At 39.7% G+C, this 18,394-nt stretch overlaps 1 protein-coding gene across 1 annotated transcript in view; it reads left to right on the forward strand.

The window, feature by feature from the left end:
- large1 (LARGE xylosyl- and glucuronyltransferase 1) overlaps positions 1–18,394 on the forward strand; it is a 127,457-nt gene that overhangs the window by 90,062 nt on the left and 19,001 nt on the right. The window contains exon 14 of the mRNA XM_008401201.2: positions 3,317–3,512. Coding sequence (XP_008399423.1) covers positions 3,317–3,512 — 196 coding nt within the window. The remainder of the gene's footprint in view (positions 1–3,316; positions 3,513–18,394) is intronic.

Here is an 18,394-nt window from a genome sequence, read left to right on the forward strand (position 1 = left end):
TTTTTGTTCACTTGAACTGAATAAATTTCACCAAAGTGATCTCTGGCCTTGGTCAGTCATTTTTGTTTGTCCAAGCATAAGAGAACCCCGTCACAGTTATCAATATTAATGTTGAAGTCACTGACAGTTATTAAACAATCATAGTACATGCATAGGATAGAAAAAGGTTAATGAAAGTCAGTAAGGAAGTTTTCTACTTATGTTGCAGTTTTGTATAAAGTTACAGTATTTTCCAGAGTATAAGCCGCTACTTTTTTCCTAAGCTTTGAACCATGCGGCTTATAGTCTGGTGTGGCTTATATGTGGATTTTTCTTCCATCACCAGGGGGCGCTTTAGCAGGAAGTGAATCATTGAAAGTCAAAATTGGAAATAAAAGAAGAAAGCACCCATTAAAACGGAATTAGGTTTTAATAGGGAATTAAAATTTGAGAATGTCGTTGATAAATAGCATTGAGGGGAAAAAGATTTTTTGTTTTTTTTAAATAATACTGGGATCTTTTTGAGAATTTGAGGTATAGATATTAGGATCCAGTAGATGGCAGTAGTGCAACAATAATGGATGCAAGCTGCAGTTGAAATCTGAAGAAGAAGGAGGCACCTATTTTTATTTAGCAAATGCTAGTAGCTGACACAAAGGATCAGCACTTTTACTGTTACAGTTACCGTTCGGAAACTACCGTAATCAGTTAACTCTAAACTTGGCAACTTTTTTTTTTTCAATCGTAATAAATGTGATATTACAGATCATTATATGATCTGTAATGACTCAAATTTTGGGTGTCTGTCCCCCTCTGCTGCGTGCTGCATCGTTGTGGGAAACCTAGAGCGGAAGAGATATCTGCAGTTTATAGTCCGGTGCGGCTTATAGTCTGAAAAATACTGTAGTTAGTTTATGGCCTTTTACCTCAATACTCAGATTTTCAAAAGAGGTAAAAGTACCCAAATAGATTTAGTTACAATTTATGGTATTTTCAATTTTTTTTTTAAATGTTTTCTATTCTCATTTGAAAAAATGTAATTCTGAGGTTCTAATTCAGTTAGTAAAGGTAATTCAGTATTGTCATGTTTCTGTCCGGAATACAACATCATTATTATGCTGGGTGATGAAGTCATTAATTAGTAAATCTTTTGGTGTTAATAAAAGAGCCAGTTTGAGTGAGTTAGTGAGAGATGGTTTTTGAGATTCAGGTTCCTTTAGGCAGGGGATGGGTCTAATGTTTGATTTCAGGAGACTGTATTTTTGTAAGTTTTCTTTTAGTGACCCAGACAGGTACTGTCCTGTTTTGTAGTGCTGGTGGGTTAGACACATTCTTGAAGAAATGTGTAAGGATGTGTCTGGCACCCAATCTCAGACTACAGAAAACAATTGGAGGGTACTCTGGGGAATCAGAGTCAGGTAGTTTTGCCCTTTGAGCACTAAGAAAATAAGTAATTGTATCCAGGAAACATGCTTTTTGGGTGCTCAGGAGAGAACCCATTTCAGTTTCTCACTGAAGTTAAGAAAACTCAATTCAGGTGATGAGATTTCTGATGAGCTGCCCATGTCTTGATGAGATGAGGTCTTTAGAGAAGAGTCTTTGTTCCCATTAGGCAATGAAGGAGTGTGTGGGGAGGTGGAGTCATCTTGCCCTGGATGAGATGAGGCCACCAATCCTTTAGGTCAGGGGTGTCAAACTCCAGTCCTCGAGGGCCGGTGTCCTGCAACTTTTAGAAGTGCCTCTGCTGCACCACACCTGAATAGAATAATTTCCATCCAGTCCTTGTCCTGTTGTGTTATCATCTAACTCGGAATAAGAGGTCACCAGATTGAAATGACAAAAACCACTAACTATTATCAAGGTCCTCTCTACCTTCAAGGCAATATGTGCAAATATGGTGAATTTGAAGAGCAGAGCATTTCTTCTCTTTCACTGTGATCTTTCTTCTTTTTATGGCGGTTTTCAAAAAAACTGAAAGTGTACATTACCGCCACCATCTGGTTTGGAGTGTGAACTGGAGCTAATGCCATTCACTGATTGAATTTACGTCTGAAAATGAATTGGGTAAAGATAACTTCCGTGTTTTCGTTAAAGAACTGAGAAAAGCAGATCGTATTCGGAGAGATGTGAAACTGAAGATACATCCTACATTTAGTGATAAGGACAAGTAATGTTTTTCTGTCATTAAACTGTCAACGTTTGATGTTTTGAGGCATGAACAAAATATTTATTACTTTGTTAAACAACCTTACTGTAAGTTCCACCATAAGGATTGTTTATTTATTTTGCCTTTTTAAGCAAATACTAAAAGATTATTAAGGCACCCAGAAAGGCATACTTAATAGCATATGAAAACACTGAAAGTATTTTATTGAAATATAATTAGTCTAATTATTCGACACTATTTACAAAGTACTTACAAATATTATTGAAATGTATTTATTTTGAGATTTATTAAGGTTTACTAAGATACACACTAAGATATTTGAAAATACTACCAAAAGTACAACTTCAGAAAAGTATTGTTTGCATACATTGTAATATATTTTTAAAATGTATATTTAAAATATACTTTTAAACAAATTCATGTAAAGTGTATTTGATAACATATTAAAAGTGTTCTTCAGAAAATACTGGATATTTAAAATATATTTAAGTATTCTAATGCATACTATATTTTCATCAGAGTACATTCCATTCGTAGCAAAAAACAATTCTTAGAAGAGCAAGTTTACTGTAGTGGTGATTCATGTTTAGTCTAGAGGTGGTTCACCCAAAGCAAAGTGAATCAATCCATGTTAGTGCTTCCAAAACACAAGGAAAAGTATTGAGCCAGTGTGCCACCATAGCATCAATGTAGTGCACCATAGAAGAGATGCACTACACTGCACCTCTTCTGTGGTGCAATATTGCAACTTGGGCTTTTAATAAATATTAACCAAGAAATCATGATCTGACATAAATTTGTCATAAAAGTATTACTGATTAAACTTTAGCTTTAATAACATAAAGCTACATAATTTTTAAAGTGTAATCAGTAATGCTTTTAAAACAAATTTATGTCAGATCATGATTTCTTGGTTAATGTCAAGTTGTCATAACAGACATTTTGAATAATGTCAACAATTAAAGGTCATGATTTACCGAATGACACTTTACGACAACAGTCAAATATTCATGAAGACTTACTCATGTTAATGACAGGTGTTATGTCATGTTTATGACGGTGTCATGACAGTATTATTCACAACCTGTCCAAAAAATGTTACTAAAAATTGTTTATTGCAGCTCATTGCATTGTTTAATTTCTCCTCTTTTCATTCTCTGATCCTTATAGATACCACGTGTGGACCAAAGGCCATGCGCCAACTAACTTTGCCAAATGGCGGACAGCCACCACACCTTACAAAGTGCTGTGGGAGGCTGACTTTGAGCCCTATGTGATGGTGAAGAGAGACAGCCCTGAGTATGACCGTCGTTTTGTGGGCTTTGGCTGGAACAAGGTGGCTCATATCATGGAGCTTGATGCACAGGTTATACTTTCTTCTTTTTTTACTTAAACTAAAAAGTAGGGCTGTATAATTATATAGATTCTGCAATATTTATTAATTTTTCCCCCCTCGGAAGATATTGATTTTTCATCCACCAGTATCGATACGTTAAACTATAGGGGTCCATAGGCCTGTACGTCTTTTTTACATGTCTGATTTGTGACGGCGTGGCAGCAAGACTCTGCCTCCCCCAGTCTCACTTTCAACTTGTGCTTAAAGTGCACATTATAAACCAGTTTTTAAATTGTGTTAATAGGCCACAGGGGCCGGTAGAGTGGGGAAAAGTGAGGACAATTTTAGGGGCCTTGACCAACAGGGGGCCCTCCACAATATATTTATTTATTGTTCAAAGAAATAATAATAATAATAAAAATAAATTGGGGCCCTGTCAATTAAAAATTAATCATATTGTATTTTCAAAGGTTGTTTTTAGCAGTAAAAAAATTCATGTTCCCACTCCCAGACCAAAAAACACACATCCATATTTGTCCTGAACACCCCCCTATCTGCGTTAAATGGTTCATTACTGCTTAGAGTGCTTGAGAATGACACTGTTAGCAGCAAACAGTAGGAAACAAGAACAATTGTGGCAGTTACTATGCTGCTAAGAAAAGTTATAAAATCAGGTTTTCAAAAAAAAAATAGAGAGGGAGACAGAGAAAAAGGCAAGAGTGTTAATTTATAACCCAGTTTTTCTCCAAGCGGTGAGTAGACTGTGTGAGATTATCAACCATTTAGCATAATTAGCTTAGCTACAAACTACTGTTTGCCTCTTTTTCACTAGCATTTAATGAATTAAAGAAAAAAATTACCAACATATTCATATATTTAACTTGTCCTTGTTCCTTTTACCACTTAACAGATGAGTCAGTCAGCAGCAGTTCTAACCTGAGTGAAATTAAAGCTGCAGTATGTAACTTTTATAAAAATATATATTTTTCACATATTTGTTAAAACTGTCATTATGTTGTGACAGTATGGTAAGAGAGGTAATCTGTTAAAAATCTATTTTCTTTGCCTTCTCCCAGTGCTAGAAACAACCAGCACTCCTCCTCTAAAGCTCTCCTCCAAAGTGGCAGGAGAGCTTTAGTGGTGTCAATCACAATCTCATGTAGTGCTGCTCATCCTTCCTCCCCCTCGATTTGTGCCGTGCTGCAGCTAGCATAGCACAGAGCTTTGCAGATTCAAACTGTGTATGCTCAGTTTAGTTAGCATAGCTACCAATGAAGGCAGATAAACGGTTTCTTGTAATAAGTTGTTTCTCCACCATTAGCACGTTTAGCAGTGAGTGAATGAGCATGATTGACAGCGCTAAGAGCGTCCTACTAGTTCTGATTGGTTGTTTTGGTTAGAACAGTGCATTACTTTAGCGAGAAATAGTAGTTCAGGAAGGACATGGAGGAGATTGATTGTTTTCACAGATTATCTGTCTCATAACAAACTCCTACGACATCATGACAGCTTTAACAAATATGGAGAAAACATTTTTTATTAAAGTTATGTACTGCAGCTTGAATAAAATGCAACTACATAGCATTTTGCTTTATGTGTATTTTGCATGTAACTTTTGACTGTTGCTCATGGGGAGAGACATTTCAGTAATCAAAAAACTAAGAAAAAAATTAAGCAACCTACTTGCATACTGGATGTGGACTGTTTGATGTTAAATTCATGAGCAGTAAATATTTTGCTAATTATCAGTATTGAACCAAAGAAAGCAAGGCATTTGCAAGCCTTTAAAATTATGATGCTTTTTATGGGTCAAATAGACAAAAAAAATTGTAACAGCAGCTGCACAGGGGGGGTCCAGACAAATTTTTCGTCAGGGGGCCCACGATTGATAGGCCAAGTAAAACCGGAGTTATGCTAAATTAAGTTAGCTTGGCTTAATTTTTCCGAATGTCAGAGAAATGTCAAAAACCGGCTTTTCCGCTTATGTGGCAGGGAATGAGCTTCCAAACGTAAAAAATGAAACGCAACATTAGATTCTTTTGTTTTTGGAAATCACAGATGTTCAATAAATAACGATGGGCTGTGTTTTGTTGCTAAGAAACAAAGTAAAGTTGTGCAAGTAACCGTGAAAGACAAGCGGAACAGTGTAGTGGCGCGAACGGAGTTGCGGCAAATACAGGGAGATCACAAAATTAATGCAAAGTTTGGATATTGGAGCGACTGGTGGCATCCACTTTGTGATTTGTTTTTAGCTTAGTAGTTTCTGCCTCCAAATCCAAGGCCATGGTCTTGAGCTGGAATTTACCGTTCGATCTACATTCCTACTCTCATCTATAGTCATGAGCTTTGGGTCATGACCAAAAGAACAAGATCACAGATACAAGCGGCCGAAATGGGTTTTCTCCGCAAGGTGGCTGGGCTCTCCCTTAGAGATAGGGTGAGAAGCTCAGTCATCCGGAAAGGACTCGGAGTAGAGCCGCTGCTCCTTCACATCGAGAGGAGCCAGTTGAGGTGGCTCGGGCATCTTGTCAGGATGCCTCCTAGATGCCTCCCTGGTGAGGTGTTCTGGGCACGTCCCACTGGGAGGAGGCCCCGGGGAGGACCTAGGAGATGCTGGAGGAAATATGCCTCTCGACTGGGCTAGGAATGCCTTGGGATTCCCCCAGAGGAGCTGGAAGAAGTGGCTGGGGAGAGGGAAGTCTGGGCCTCCCTTCTGAAGCTACTGCCCCTGCGGCCCGACCCCGGATAAGCGGAAGATAATACAGGTAATCTATATATACAAGGGGGTACCCAAAAGTTTCCAGAATGACGCTGCTGCATGCGCAGTTTTCGTAGTACACGATTCTGCCGCTAGGTATTTGTTCAACCACGCCTTCTCAATCAGTGTGCCAAGCGGCGTTGATGTGGAAGGTTTCGTCTACCCACAGTGAATCTTCTTGTAAGAGCTGTTTTGTCCAGCCGTCGTTTTTCTTCATGGAGRAGTTCTATGAGCAGCGCATGGCTGAAGCTTTGCTTCCTGCTCGGGAAAAAAGCATCGGAAACCATTCAAATGTTGAATACCGCTTACAAGGATGATGCTATTTGTCAAGCTCAAGTTTTCTCGTGGTTCACCTGCTTTGAAAATGGTGAAATGTCAATTGATGATCAACCGCTTTTTTCCGGCTTCACAGCGTGGCTGTGAAGTTTTGCTTCCTGCTCCGGAAAAAAGCATTTACTAAAGAGTAAATGTGAGAAATCATAAATGAAGGATCTTATTAAAGTTAGATGAGATGTCTTAACACTGTGTCACAATGTAAGAGGTTGCGTGAGAGCAAGAGATGTGAGAATGGAAAAACCAGGGAGTGGGATTGTGAAATAAGCTAAAGCACCAGATGTTAAAAGAGGAAGTTAGCCAAAGTGGCTGACGAAATGGTGCAATGGGAGATTGTGCAAGCACAACCAAGATGCAGAATTAGATAGTTGTGTAAGTCACAGATGTGCACACGGCTGAAATACCGAGGGTATAAAAAGTAGAGGCAAGGAGAAGAACGGGGTTCTTTGTTCCAGCAGCGATCGAGGCAAGACCATAAGAAGATGCAGGATCAAGATTGGGGCTATACTTTGAAACCACGGGAAGGTGAAGACTTCGCGCTGCTCTAAAAACCCGGGGTTCTCTCAACCCAAGAAACATCTCAACGATGCTGCAGTAGACATGGGGGATAGACAAAGATCACCTATGGATAAAGAACTGAGCTCATGAAGAACATTCACCAGTTCTTCATGAACTGGTGAATGAAGAACCAGTTCATGATCACCTATGGATAAAGAACTGAGCTCATGAAGAACATTCACCAGTTCAACTTTGGATTTATTCTGAAAAAGGACTCTGCTACAGCAAGATGGGTCCCTGACCATGGAATTTAGAGTTTTCTGCTGCCAAGATCAACTCAGCATCTGGGAAAGAGTGGAACTGCATCCCAAAGCCTCTCTTAAGGTTCAGTGACACAGTATAGGGACTAGAAGGGAAGTGTGTTTTTTGAAATTCTTTTATATTTTGATCTTATGGTTTTTGATTGGAATAGCTGTATGTCATTTTCCCCTGCTAAAGCTTGCTAATAAAATATTAAAGTCTACTTCATGTTGTGGACAGTTAAATTAATTAAGTCATAGGAACAATTATTCTTCTGGTTAATATAAAATCAATGTTCATGATCCTAGTGAATTGGGGGGCTTCAGACGTTTCTTTAGTTATGATAAATAATGACCTTGGGACTCGTGCCGAGTCTCTGAAGTTATCTAGACTGCAACAAGTGCACGTTATTAATAGAGAAAGAGCTGCCGTTAACTGGGGTGGTTTCTGGAGTCAGGCTACTACGGGCTATTTGGATGTTTGATCCATTAACTGTAAAAGGTCATAATCTCAGGATCTGAAGGTGGTTAGAGTCTAGACGCATCTTTCTAGCTTCCAGCTTAAATAGAATGCCCTCTATACACTCATCTGTGGTAATACTCAGGAGGTAGAGGCTTCGCGGACTCGTTAGACGAAGAGCTGGCCAATAGTCGGTCAGGAGGAGTCTGAGAGGAGGTAGGTGTGTAGCTGACTATTGCGTAATAACATTGGTCATAAAGTTTTTTACCAGCCTATGGAATTAGTCTCATCAGTCACATCAGTCTCACTAGTTGTCAGTCAGAGAACAGGTACAGGAATCAGAGCAGAAGCAGAAGCCTGTAACCTTTTTGCCTGAACTGTAAAATAAAACCAAAGAACTATATTTTGACCTTTTTGATCCTTTGTGCTGCGTAAACCAGAATCCACTGTGCATCAAGTGACTATTTGACTTGGATTCGCTTTTGTTTTGGTCACCTTTGAGTTTTGAGTTTTTTGATTTTTGAATTTAAGTTGTTGGACAAATACATTGGGTCTTCATGAACGACATCAATCTCTGTCGAACTGATTCGGCTCCTACTTGAGGTACTGGTGATGGTGGTGCTCAGGAAGAGGAGTCCACGAAGAAGAAGGAAAGGTCCTTGAGAAAAGAGGGGATAGTGGGTCTGTGATCTGAGTCTCTTAGATGTTCGTTCCTAGCTGCACATACAGCCTCTGATCCATCAGGAAGTTGGTGATGGTGTCGGGAACATTGAGCTGAGAGAACTTGACTTGGAGTAGATCTGGCAAGATTGCACTGAACGTAGAACTGAAGTCTACAAACAGGATCCTGTTGTTAGCTCTTGGTGAGTCCAGATGTTGCAATTAGAAATGAAGAGCCAAATTGTTGGCATCATCTACAGACCTGCTAGCTTTGTAGGCAAACTGACGCAGATCCAGGAGGGGGTAGTCATTTTATTAAGATGGGAGGCTTTCAGGTCAGACCACCATCAAGATGGCCACATAGCAAGAGCGATCCTGGTTGAATGGTTGAACCCGAGTACTTAGCGAGTAAGTAAATCTACCAATGTAAAGCGTGAAAAGGGGGATAAGATCACCACTTCAAACAACAAACACCGACTAAAATCAAATGAGTGAGAAAGATGGGACACAGCAACAATAAACAGGTAATGGCTAGCTAACAAACAACTAGGCTCAGTGTATAAAATAACTGACTCAGAACTGATTCAGTAAGGACTAACAATTAGAGACAATAAAAATAGCTGCAACTGCTACAAAAGTAAAGGAAACTGGATTCAAATCACTTCACGAAAATCCAATAGAATGGAGTCATATTTTAAAACATAATGAAATCCTCTTGAGATTCTTAAAGCAGATGCAAAGACTTTTGTTCCACAGACACAAAAGTCTGTGGAACAAACAAAAGTTTGTTCCACAAACAAAAGTTATAACAGAAACACTCTTCTGTTATAGTGTTTCTCTATCACAGAAGAGAAACACTGTTAATGACAATGCAGAGCACCAGAGTGTGACAAAGAAGAAAGCCTGCCCCTCTTCTTATTGGCCCTTCAGCAAAGTCTCTGTTTGCTAGCCAAAAGTGAAATTTAACATTTTGATTGTGATCCTCTCCATTTTCAAGCCTTTATGTGCACATTTGAACCGATTGTCAAAGCAAAGACTGGTAATTCTGATGATTGCATCCACACAGTACTCCAGTGGGCAGCCCAATGAACTTGTCAAAAGTTCTCAACATATGGTGCTGAATATGTAAAAGCAAAGACTGTGCTGTATGAGCACTTTGGAAATGGACATGTTATTGCATCTGCTTATCTGAATACAGTTCACTCATGAAAAGCTCTTCAGGCATACTGTTTGTTCTTACGTAGATGTTGCAATGTGATGGAGGAAATTCATGATATTTCTGAATTAAACACACTTGCTTGCTCTGATTAGAAGATTGCCATATTAAATGCTAAGGTAAATGCCAAATAATAGCATGTGACATCTAGGAGAAGCAGCATCACAGAGCTACATGTATTGGCATTGTTTTCTTCATTGAGCCTCAAGTTAAAATTACTACAGATCTTGTCTTTGGAAGCCTATCTGATGCTCCATCAACAAATTTATCAGCCAAGAGCAGCAATGGAGCCTCAAGACCATCAGTTTGCTGTGAAGATTTGTTTTGCAAAGGTGGACACACACTGGAGTTATGCTCTCTGCTTGAAAAAAGACTTCATAATAAGAAAATTTCATTTCTAAGGAAGGATGGTGTCTGATTTGGTTGCCTGCATACAGGACACATTAGCAAGGAATGTAGAAAATGCATGTAAAATCTTCAGACATGCAAGTATACTCGATATCCACCAGTTCAATTTTGATGCTGAGGCAGGGAATATTCCTGTCACAGTTCAGACTAGTGGTCTTAACTGTGACCTGTGACCTTGAATGGTTCAGATGAGTAAAAAAGACGGAGGATCAGATAGCAGGTAAAGCAGCACACAGCTACAAACACTCATCCGGATTATTAGCATGACGGTCAGAAAGCTAAACAAATAACCCGCAAAATTATTTAAATCTTCGAGCTGCGATATAAGACGCTGGTTCTGTTCTCGCTGTTGAACCGCTGCTACGCGCTACAGGTAGTAATATTTCACAGATGGAGCGCCGCTTCTGCTCCACCTGGCAGTGACTCTCACACCGAACCTCTGTGTAAAGCTGCAGCATCTAACTTAAAAAAATACATTTTACATACGTATTAAAACTTTCGCTGTCCTAACATGAGACAGATAAAATCTAACTATCTCCTCCCTGTTCTGCATAATTACTCCGCTCAGTCAGAAACAGCCACTCAGAACTAGCAGTAATCAGCTAGCCACCATGCTATCAGGAAGTTTTTATTCTGTAACTCAGGATTGTTTATTGTAATGGAACCTGTATTTGCCTTTGAATGCTAAGTTTTATACTTGAATTTTTTTGGCAATGTTGAGAGGTTTTATTTTGGCTCTTTGCATTATTTAGCCTCTTCAGATCCTTCAAATGTTATCAGTCTGTTAAAGATAGTATTACCGATAGCAGTACAATTTGCAGAATGCCTGTTTTGTTTAGTTTTCTTCTTGGAAAAAGTTATTAAAAACAAGTTTTTGTCTAAATTAAGGTGAATTCATGGTTCCTTTTTCCACATAATGTAACCGGTAGTGTTTATGATAAAAAAATAAATAATTATGTGATCGGTATCGGTGATCGGTATTGGTGATCGGCCCTCATGGGTGATCGGTATCGGTATCTGCAGGAAAAAACCTGATCGGCACATCTCTAGTCACAACATCTATCAACAGTCACCAGCAACAGAATTTATGCTGTAACACTGGATAAGCTACAGAAAAGACAATTCAACATGGACTTCCCTGAGAACAGCATGAACAGCTGTTCTTGCCTGAGGGCTTCTGAGGGCTGTCAAAAGAAGATTCCAAGTTTCTGGAGTTGGGCAGTAATCTGGAATGATGGACACTACAGCATTGCCTTGCCTTTGAAAGAATTCTGTTCACAGACAGAATTCCTGATAACTGTGTGATTGCTGAACAACATGCCTTCAGCCTGAAGAAAAGATTAATCAGAGATAAATACTTCCACAAAGACAGCACTGCCTTCATGAAAGACCTTGTCTCCACAGGTGTGATGGCAGAACTTTTTCTACATGACACTACATGGCTATCTGGTCCTGCATTCCTTACATAGTCTCTGTCTCTGTCTCATGGAGGAACTTCCACATGAAGATCCTGAAGTCAAAGTCCTTTTGATGTTTCACCTGCACAAGATGATGATTCTTTGGCTCTTTTGACCCACTGTGCTTCATCCCGGACTTGTCAGGGTGATGGGTTGAATTTCGAGGCTCAAAACATTGCTCTTGCATTGCAAAGGAGAAGAGACAGGCTTCTATCCTCCATCTGATTCAACTCAGTCTGAAGGCGCTCATCAGTTTGAGGTTGAGCTCCATACTGGAGATATTGAGGATGCTGAAATTCAAATAATCAAGTTCTGTCAGAGGAAATGATATGCTGAAGAAATCTCCTGTCTCCAAAAGGGAGAGAATGTGAAACGAAGCAGCCACATATACAAGTTTGAATCCTGTTCTGAACGATGATGTTGGAAGGCGCCTCAGCAGCCTGTCATGTCTGAAGATTCCAAACTTCCTGTCATTATTGCTAAAAAAATCTTCACATTGCAGATCTTACTCTATAATAAGAATAAGATCACCACCTGCCATTATGACATGACTCCTTTTTGGTGTCATAAAGGGATGGGTCATAGTGGTAGGAATCACATACTCTCAAAGCTGCATCAGACATATTGGATTCCTAGTGCTGGTGCATTGATTAGCACCTTATGGTTCTTGGATCATTGGCAGAAACTGGGCCAGACAAAAAAAGGGCTTGTATATCAGCTCTGAATTAAGACCCCAACCAGCCATTTATGCAGACCCCTCACAAAGACTTCTTCAGGAGACTTCCGACCACTGAAGACAACACGCATGACATAGCTTGACTCCATGACATGACTTTACCACAACTACATGTACAGTGAATCCAGCAAGCGCTCAAGTATTATGTAAATCATTCTACTCACATACAATGTCATGTTCTACAATGTCTGTTCCAGCAGGATTTTCCTGGAACATATTTAATTTGCACAAATTTCTGACCTGAGCTGGTTTTTCTTCAGAAACGTGGTCCAGATCCAGAAACAGCTTTTTGGCAGGTGTTGATTATCCTGTTCCTCCTCCTCTGAAACCTCCTGAATCATCTGCCTTCTGGTCTGTCCACCCATTCTTTAAGCAGGTTCACATGGAGTACTCTCCTAAAGTGAGGCTGATCTGGAATGGTAATCTTTTAGATTGTTTGTCCAGTTTGCTTTGGATTTCACATGACCCTTGCCATTTTGTTAACAGCATACTGTCTGCACTTGGACAGTAAGCAGTCCTATCCAACACTTTCTGGCAAGGACTGAACGATCTCTGGCAGGCTAATTGGTCATATCAGGCTTTTTGATGAAGCTTACAAGCTCCCTTATAAGCTTGGGCCAATGCTGTCATTTTTTCCAGTCATTTCTGTATCTGGTCAACATAAAAGACAACATTTACAGCTTGTAATCTCCTCTTAGTCTCCTGGTCCGGATAATAGGTCAAGGCATAGAGTGGTTGCAAAAACCCCTCTCTCTCTCTCTAGTCTGAGATCTGGTTTATGCAATGTTGCATATGTTGCTGGAGTTCAACAAGTCACACAACACAGGCAGATCTTGACCCAGCACTGTTGGAAATGGTAGATTCTCAGCAACACAAATATTGAAGAGGTAAAGATGTCCGTGTACTTTTAATGTCAAGGTCTGCTGTTAAATATGGTAGCTCATGTCCATGAATGGCAAAAACAGGGATTCTTTTCATATTAACCTTTGCTGGAACAAAAATTCTCTGCACAATAGTTTGAATCAATGAGGGCCTTTTATTGTTTATTATGGAACAGTACCTTATGGAAGCCAGAGGTGCCCCGGCTGAAATAAAGTTGATAAATAATAAAAGACCCTCAATTTCAGTTGAGGTTGTCTTTGACTCAAACTCCCTTTTAGATTCCACACTTTGTCTGGGTTATTTTTGTAGAATTATTTGGGCACATTGGTTTTGTGTGACCTTCCATCCCAGACAAATAACAAATCACAGTCTTGGCTGGGGATCTTGATGGCACATTTAGTGACTAGCTCTTTGGAGGTTTACTCACCCTGCCTTTTGGTAGTGGGAAACAGGTTTTTGAAACATCCCTCATATTCCATGCTGTGTGACTCCATGTGTGGTGTTGTTCTTCTTCTCTTCTATTATGGTGGATCGCAAGCAACTTTAAGGTGCATACCGCCACCTACTGTACACGAGTGTGTAGCAACATTTCTTTACATCTATTAAATTCTATTTATTAATCTTGTTTTTTGAAGAAAAATAAATAATGCTATATACATTTAATCTATAAATATCCATTATGTTTCCTTCATTTTCTAACATTCCTTTCAGACTCCATTCTTGACCTGTCCTTCCAACCATTCTTTTCAAATTCTCCCTTTCAGATTCATATGTTCTAAAGTTCATTAATACATGTTCTACATTTTCTTTCTCTCCACATCCTTCACATTTATCATTATTTTTCCTCCCTATTAAATATAAAATATAATTCAAATAGGTATGACCTACTCTTAATCTGATCATTATTATTTCTTCCCTTCTGTTTCTCTCATTAATATCCTCCTGACTACCAGGAAAAAAGATATTGTCCAATCAACATTTTTTTTTAATCCCACAGTCTTTGTAAGGTAATAAAATGTTTTATGCACTTACTTTGTCTCTTCCCATAAAACGTGTTATTACTGATGAATGCCATTTTTATGAATTAGAAAAAAGTACCTACAAAAGTCCCACCCCTTCACATGTGGTATATGTGGACCAATATTGAGCCACAACAGGTCTAGCAACTACGGTAAGCAGCCGCCGACTTCATTTTCGCCCGTAGAAGAAGAAGTGCGTGGTGCATGCTGGGATAGTTGTCAGAACGCTGGTTTGTTAATAAAGTTTGACTTACCTATCTACCTACAGACCGTCAATGATCAGGTCGTTTGCAGGTCATTTAGCACCACTTTCTCCACGAACATGCTGTGCGCAAACAGAGAAGGGTGACCAGGCGGGGGCGGGGGAAGAGAGACAGAGACTGCGGCGGCAGCGTGTCGGTTGGTCTGTGTCACCCAGAAAGCAGTTGGGCACAATATCGCAACACCAACACTGTGAGTGAAACAATGACTGGGGCAGCCTACTATGTAAAGTACTGAGGGGCCACTTCTTTATTATTACCCATTGTAGAGAACGGAACAAATCGCGTTCCGTATAGGTACAATACGGGACGGGTGGCAACCCTAACTGTAGCATCTATTCTATGCACCTTATAGTGCGGTGTGCCTTATATATGAAAAAAGTTTTAAAATAGGCCATTCATTGAAAGTGTGCCTTATAATCCCGGGCGCCTTATAGTGCGGAAAATACGGTATCTGCCTTTTCATTTCCTTTTACCCCTTCATGAGCTGGTACCCAGCAGAACCAAACATCAATGTCACCTCTATATAATCTAAATAAACAATGCTGAATTTCTAATACTAAATCTTTCCTATTATTTTCTTCTCCCTTAATACTTTCTAAGACTGCTTTAGAATCTGTGCATATCACCACCCTGTCTGGTCGAACCTCCTCTACCCACTGTAAGCTTAATATAACTGCCAACATTTCTGCTGTGAAAACAGATAGGTGATCTGATAATCTTTTAGATATGGGAATTTAAAACTCTGGTATATATATATTCCTATTCCCACACATCCTTTGAGATTTTTAGAACCATCTGAATAAATTTTGAGGTAATTATATTATAGCTGCTGCTCCATATATAAAACTGCCATAATCAATTATTGAACTCATAAGAGCCCTATATATGTTTAATAATGACCGTCTATCTGCACCCCAGTTATTTCCGATTTAAATCTACTGATTTAAAACTTTCTGACATTTAGTTTCTAAGTTATCTATATGTGTTTTCCATGAATAAGAACTATAATAATCTAACCATAATCCTAGATATTTAAATTCTTTAAATAGGGCTGTCCATATAGTATTATTGTTCCTGTATCAATGTTTCTCTTATTTGTAACAACCATAAAACAAGACTTGCTTGCTGATCATTTAAAACCCAATTCATAAGACCATTTTCTACTTTATTAATTACCTTCTTAATATTTCCTACTACATTTTTTTATATTCTTTCCCCTCATCCATATGGCCCCATCATCTGCATACAGTGCAGAATTTATACATTTATCGGTATCCGAAAAAATATCAATCATTATATTAAATCAGATTGGACTGATTACACTACCTTGAGGTATCCCATTTTCAACATTAAATTCTTTTGAATAATCATTCCCGATCTTAACTCTTATTTTTCTATCCAGCAAAAAATTTGCTATCCAGTTATACATCTTTCCACTAATTTCCATCTGATAAATTTTTAGAAGTAGTCCTTCTCTCCACAGTGAATCATATGCTTTTTCTATATCAAAAAATACTATAATCATTGCCTCCTTCATTTTTAAAGGTTTCTCTGTCATTACTTACTCTAAAGCCACACTGGTATCCATTCATTAGTTTCTTATGCTCAAGAACAAAACCTAATCTACTGACTATTATTTTCTCCATCCATTTACTTAAATGAGAAGTTAAAGCTATTGGTCTATAATTATTTGGACTGATAGGAAAAAACAAGATGGCGCCGGTGTGTGTGGCTGCTCTTCTGTCATTCTCATGTTTGCTTATGTTTATACTGTTTCTGACCTGTGTCATCTATGGAACTGAGTCTCTGCTGGTGTATGATTGCAACACACTACTAGACCTCCAACCTTTGGCCCAGGATATGGAGTTATTTGATGTTGCTGGCCAACAATCTTTGCCCCCGCTTCTGTCGGAGATTCCGAGTCACCTGCTCCGGGTTCCTGCGCTGCTTTCACGGCGGAGACGTCGTCGTCGTCGTCGCGGTAGACAAAGCGGCTGGCTGGTGAAGCTGAAGTTTTATCTGACGCACTGTTCTCCTTTTACCCGATCATCGCATGGATCATTTATAGGCTCTTGGGTGCCTCAGCGTTTATTGGATCCCATTGATGTCTGCTTGGTGCACGTGGTCGTAGGCCTGTCGCGATAAACGATAAATCAATTAATCGCACGATAAATTAAACCTATCGACCTCATTTTAATTATCAGCTTTATCGTCTCCTCCTGCCTTTTTTTTCTTTCTATTGATGACACTGAATGAAAAAAAGGCTCTAAAAAGCTCTCCACTGACCCTCCCTTCCTCAGTGTAATGTCCAGCGCACACTACACGAGTTGTCGGCCGATTGTCGGCCTGTTTTCAAAACCTGACAGACCACACATGAGCCGACAGAAATCCTAGGTATAACGGTTCGATCGGGTTCGTCGTGCCGTGTGGTGTCCAGCCACATGGGCACAAAATAATGGCTACAAATCCAGTTAACTAAGCTTTAAAATCAGGCATTAATCACAGGAATTAATCAATGCTTTACTAGAATCTACCTGTGATGCATGTGGCTAGAGTCTGCATAAAGTCCTGACTGAATGAAAATCATTATAACCTATTTATGTCACGTTAACGAAGAACAGCTGAAAAGTTACCGGGTTAATCAACTGCGGTAGCAATTTGACTCCAATTCCTCCTCTTGTCATTTCTATATTCTTTGCACAAAATGTTGATTAAACATTAATGCTGTTTCCACACATAATCTCCAATGTCCACTGGACTTCGGGTTCGCGCTGTGTCAGCCTTTAGGGATTCCCCTCCGTAATTTCCCCTCAGAAAGCACGGAGGAGAATCCGTGCTTTCTGATTGACTACCTGTCACATTCAGTGTCAAAGCTCCCAGTCGGGGAAAACCCCTGATTTAGATCGGAGCGGCCACGACGACCTACTGTAACACACCACACACTGCAGGATGATGGGTTACGAAATCACCAGCGACAATCTTGGAACGCCCAACGTTGTCATAAGGAGAAAATAGGGGCAAAAAATCGTGTAGTGTGAACTATTGCATCAGGTAGTCGGATGTGCCCATCTTCTCTATTTAAAAATAGTGATTACTGAAGGGCAATACAGACTTTATAATCTGCACTCTTTTGGTTGAATGCAGCATTTATTTCTACTTTGGCTTTATATTGTTTTGTTTTTATTCAAGTACGTTTTTTGTTAATGGAGACTGAGAATCAATTTTATTTTTGTTTTTGGTTGTTTATCAGTTCCAGTGTTATGTGTTCCTTTGAAAATAAAGTGCATCTATCTATGGCAGGAAATTGCATGCATTATTACATCATTTCCATTAAATCAGTATCAAAAGGTCTTGAAACAATATTATCGTTTATCACAATAATTTTTTGGACAATTAACCACTAAGCAAAATTTGTTATTGTGACAGGCCTACGTAGTCGGCGTTGAAGCCCCTCTACACCGCCGCCCTTGCCCTTCCCGGCTCAACATGCGCCGACAGTGTCTCCAAAACCTGAGACCACTGTACCGGGTTTCCCAACCTGTTGAAGCCCATGATCCAGTTCCTGTCAGGATTGGCCTGATAAACGCCAGGTCGCTTGCGAATAAAACTTTTATTCTTCGGGACTTTTTCAGTTACCAAAACCTGGATTTTCTGTGTGTGACTGAGACGTCCCAAGAGCCAGCTTCTGCAGCTGAGGATCAGACCGCCAGGGTCCCCTCGCTCGGCTGCCGCCCATAGCACAATGCACCCGACCCCTTTGGCCCCTCGGACAGTCGTCCTGGGGTCGTCCTGCCTCAAGTATCTGGGGATCTTGTTCACGAATGAGGCAAGAAGGGAGCGGGAGATCGACAGGCGGATTGGGGCAGCGTCTACTGTGAAGCGGGCACTGTACCGGTCCGTCGTGGTGAAGAGAGAGCTGAGCC

This window comes from Poecilia reticulata, linkage group LG23, assembly GCF_000633615.1.
Source record: "Poecilia reticulata strain Guanapo linkage group LG23, Guppy_female_1.0+MT, whole genome shotgun sequence".
Taxonomy (NCBI): domain Eukaryota; kingdom Metazoa; phylum Chordata; class Actinopteri; order Cyprinodontiformes; family Poeciliidae; genus Poecilia; species Poecilia reticulata.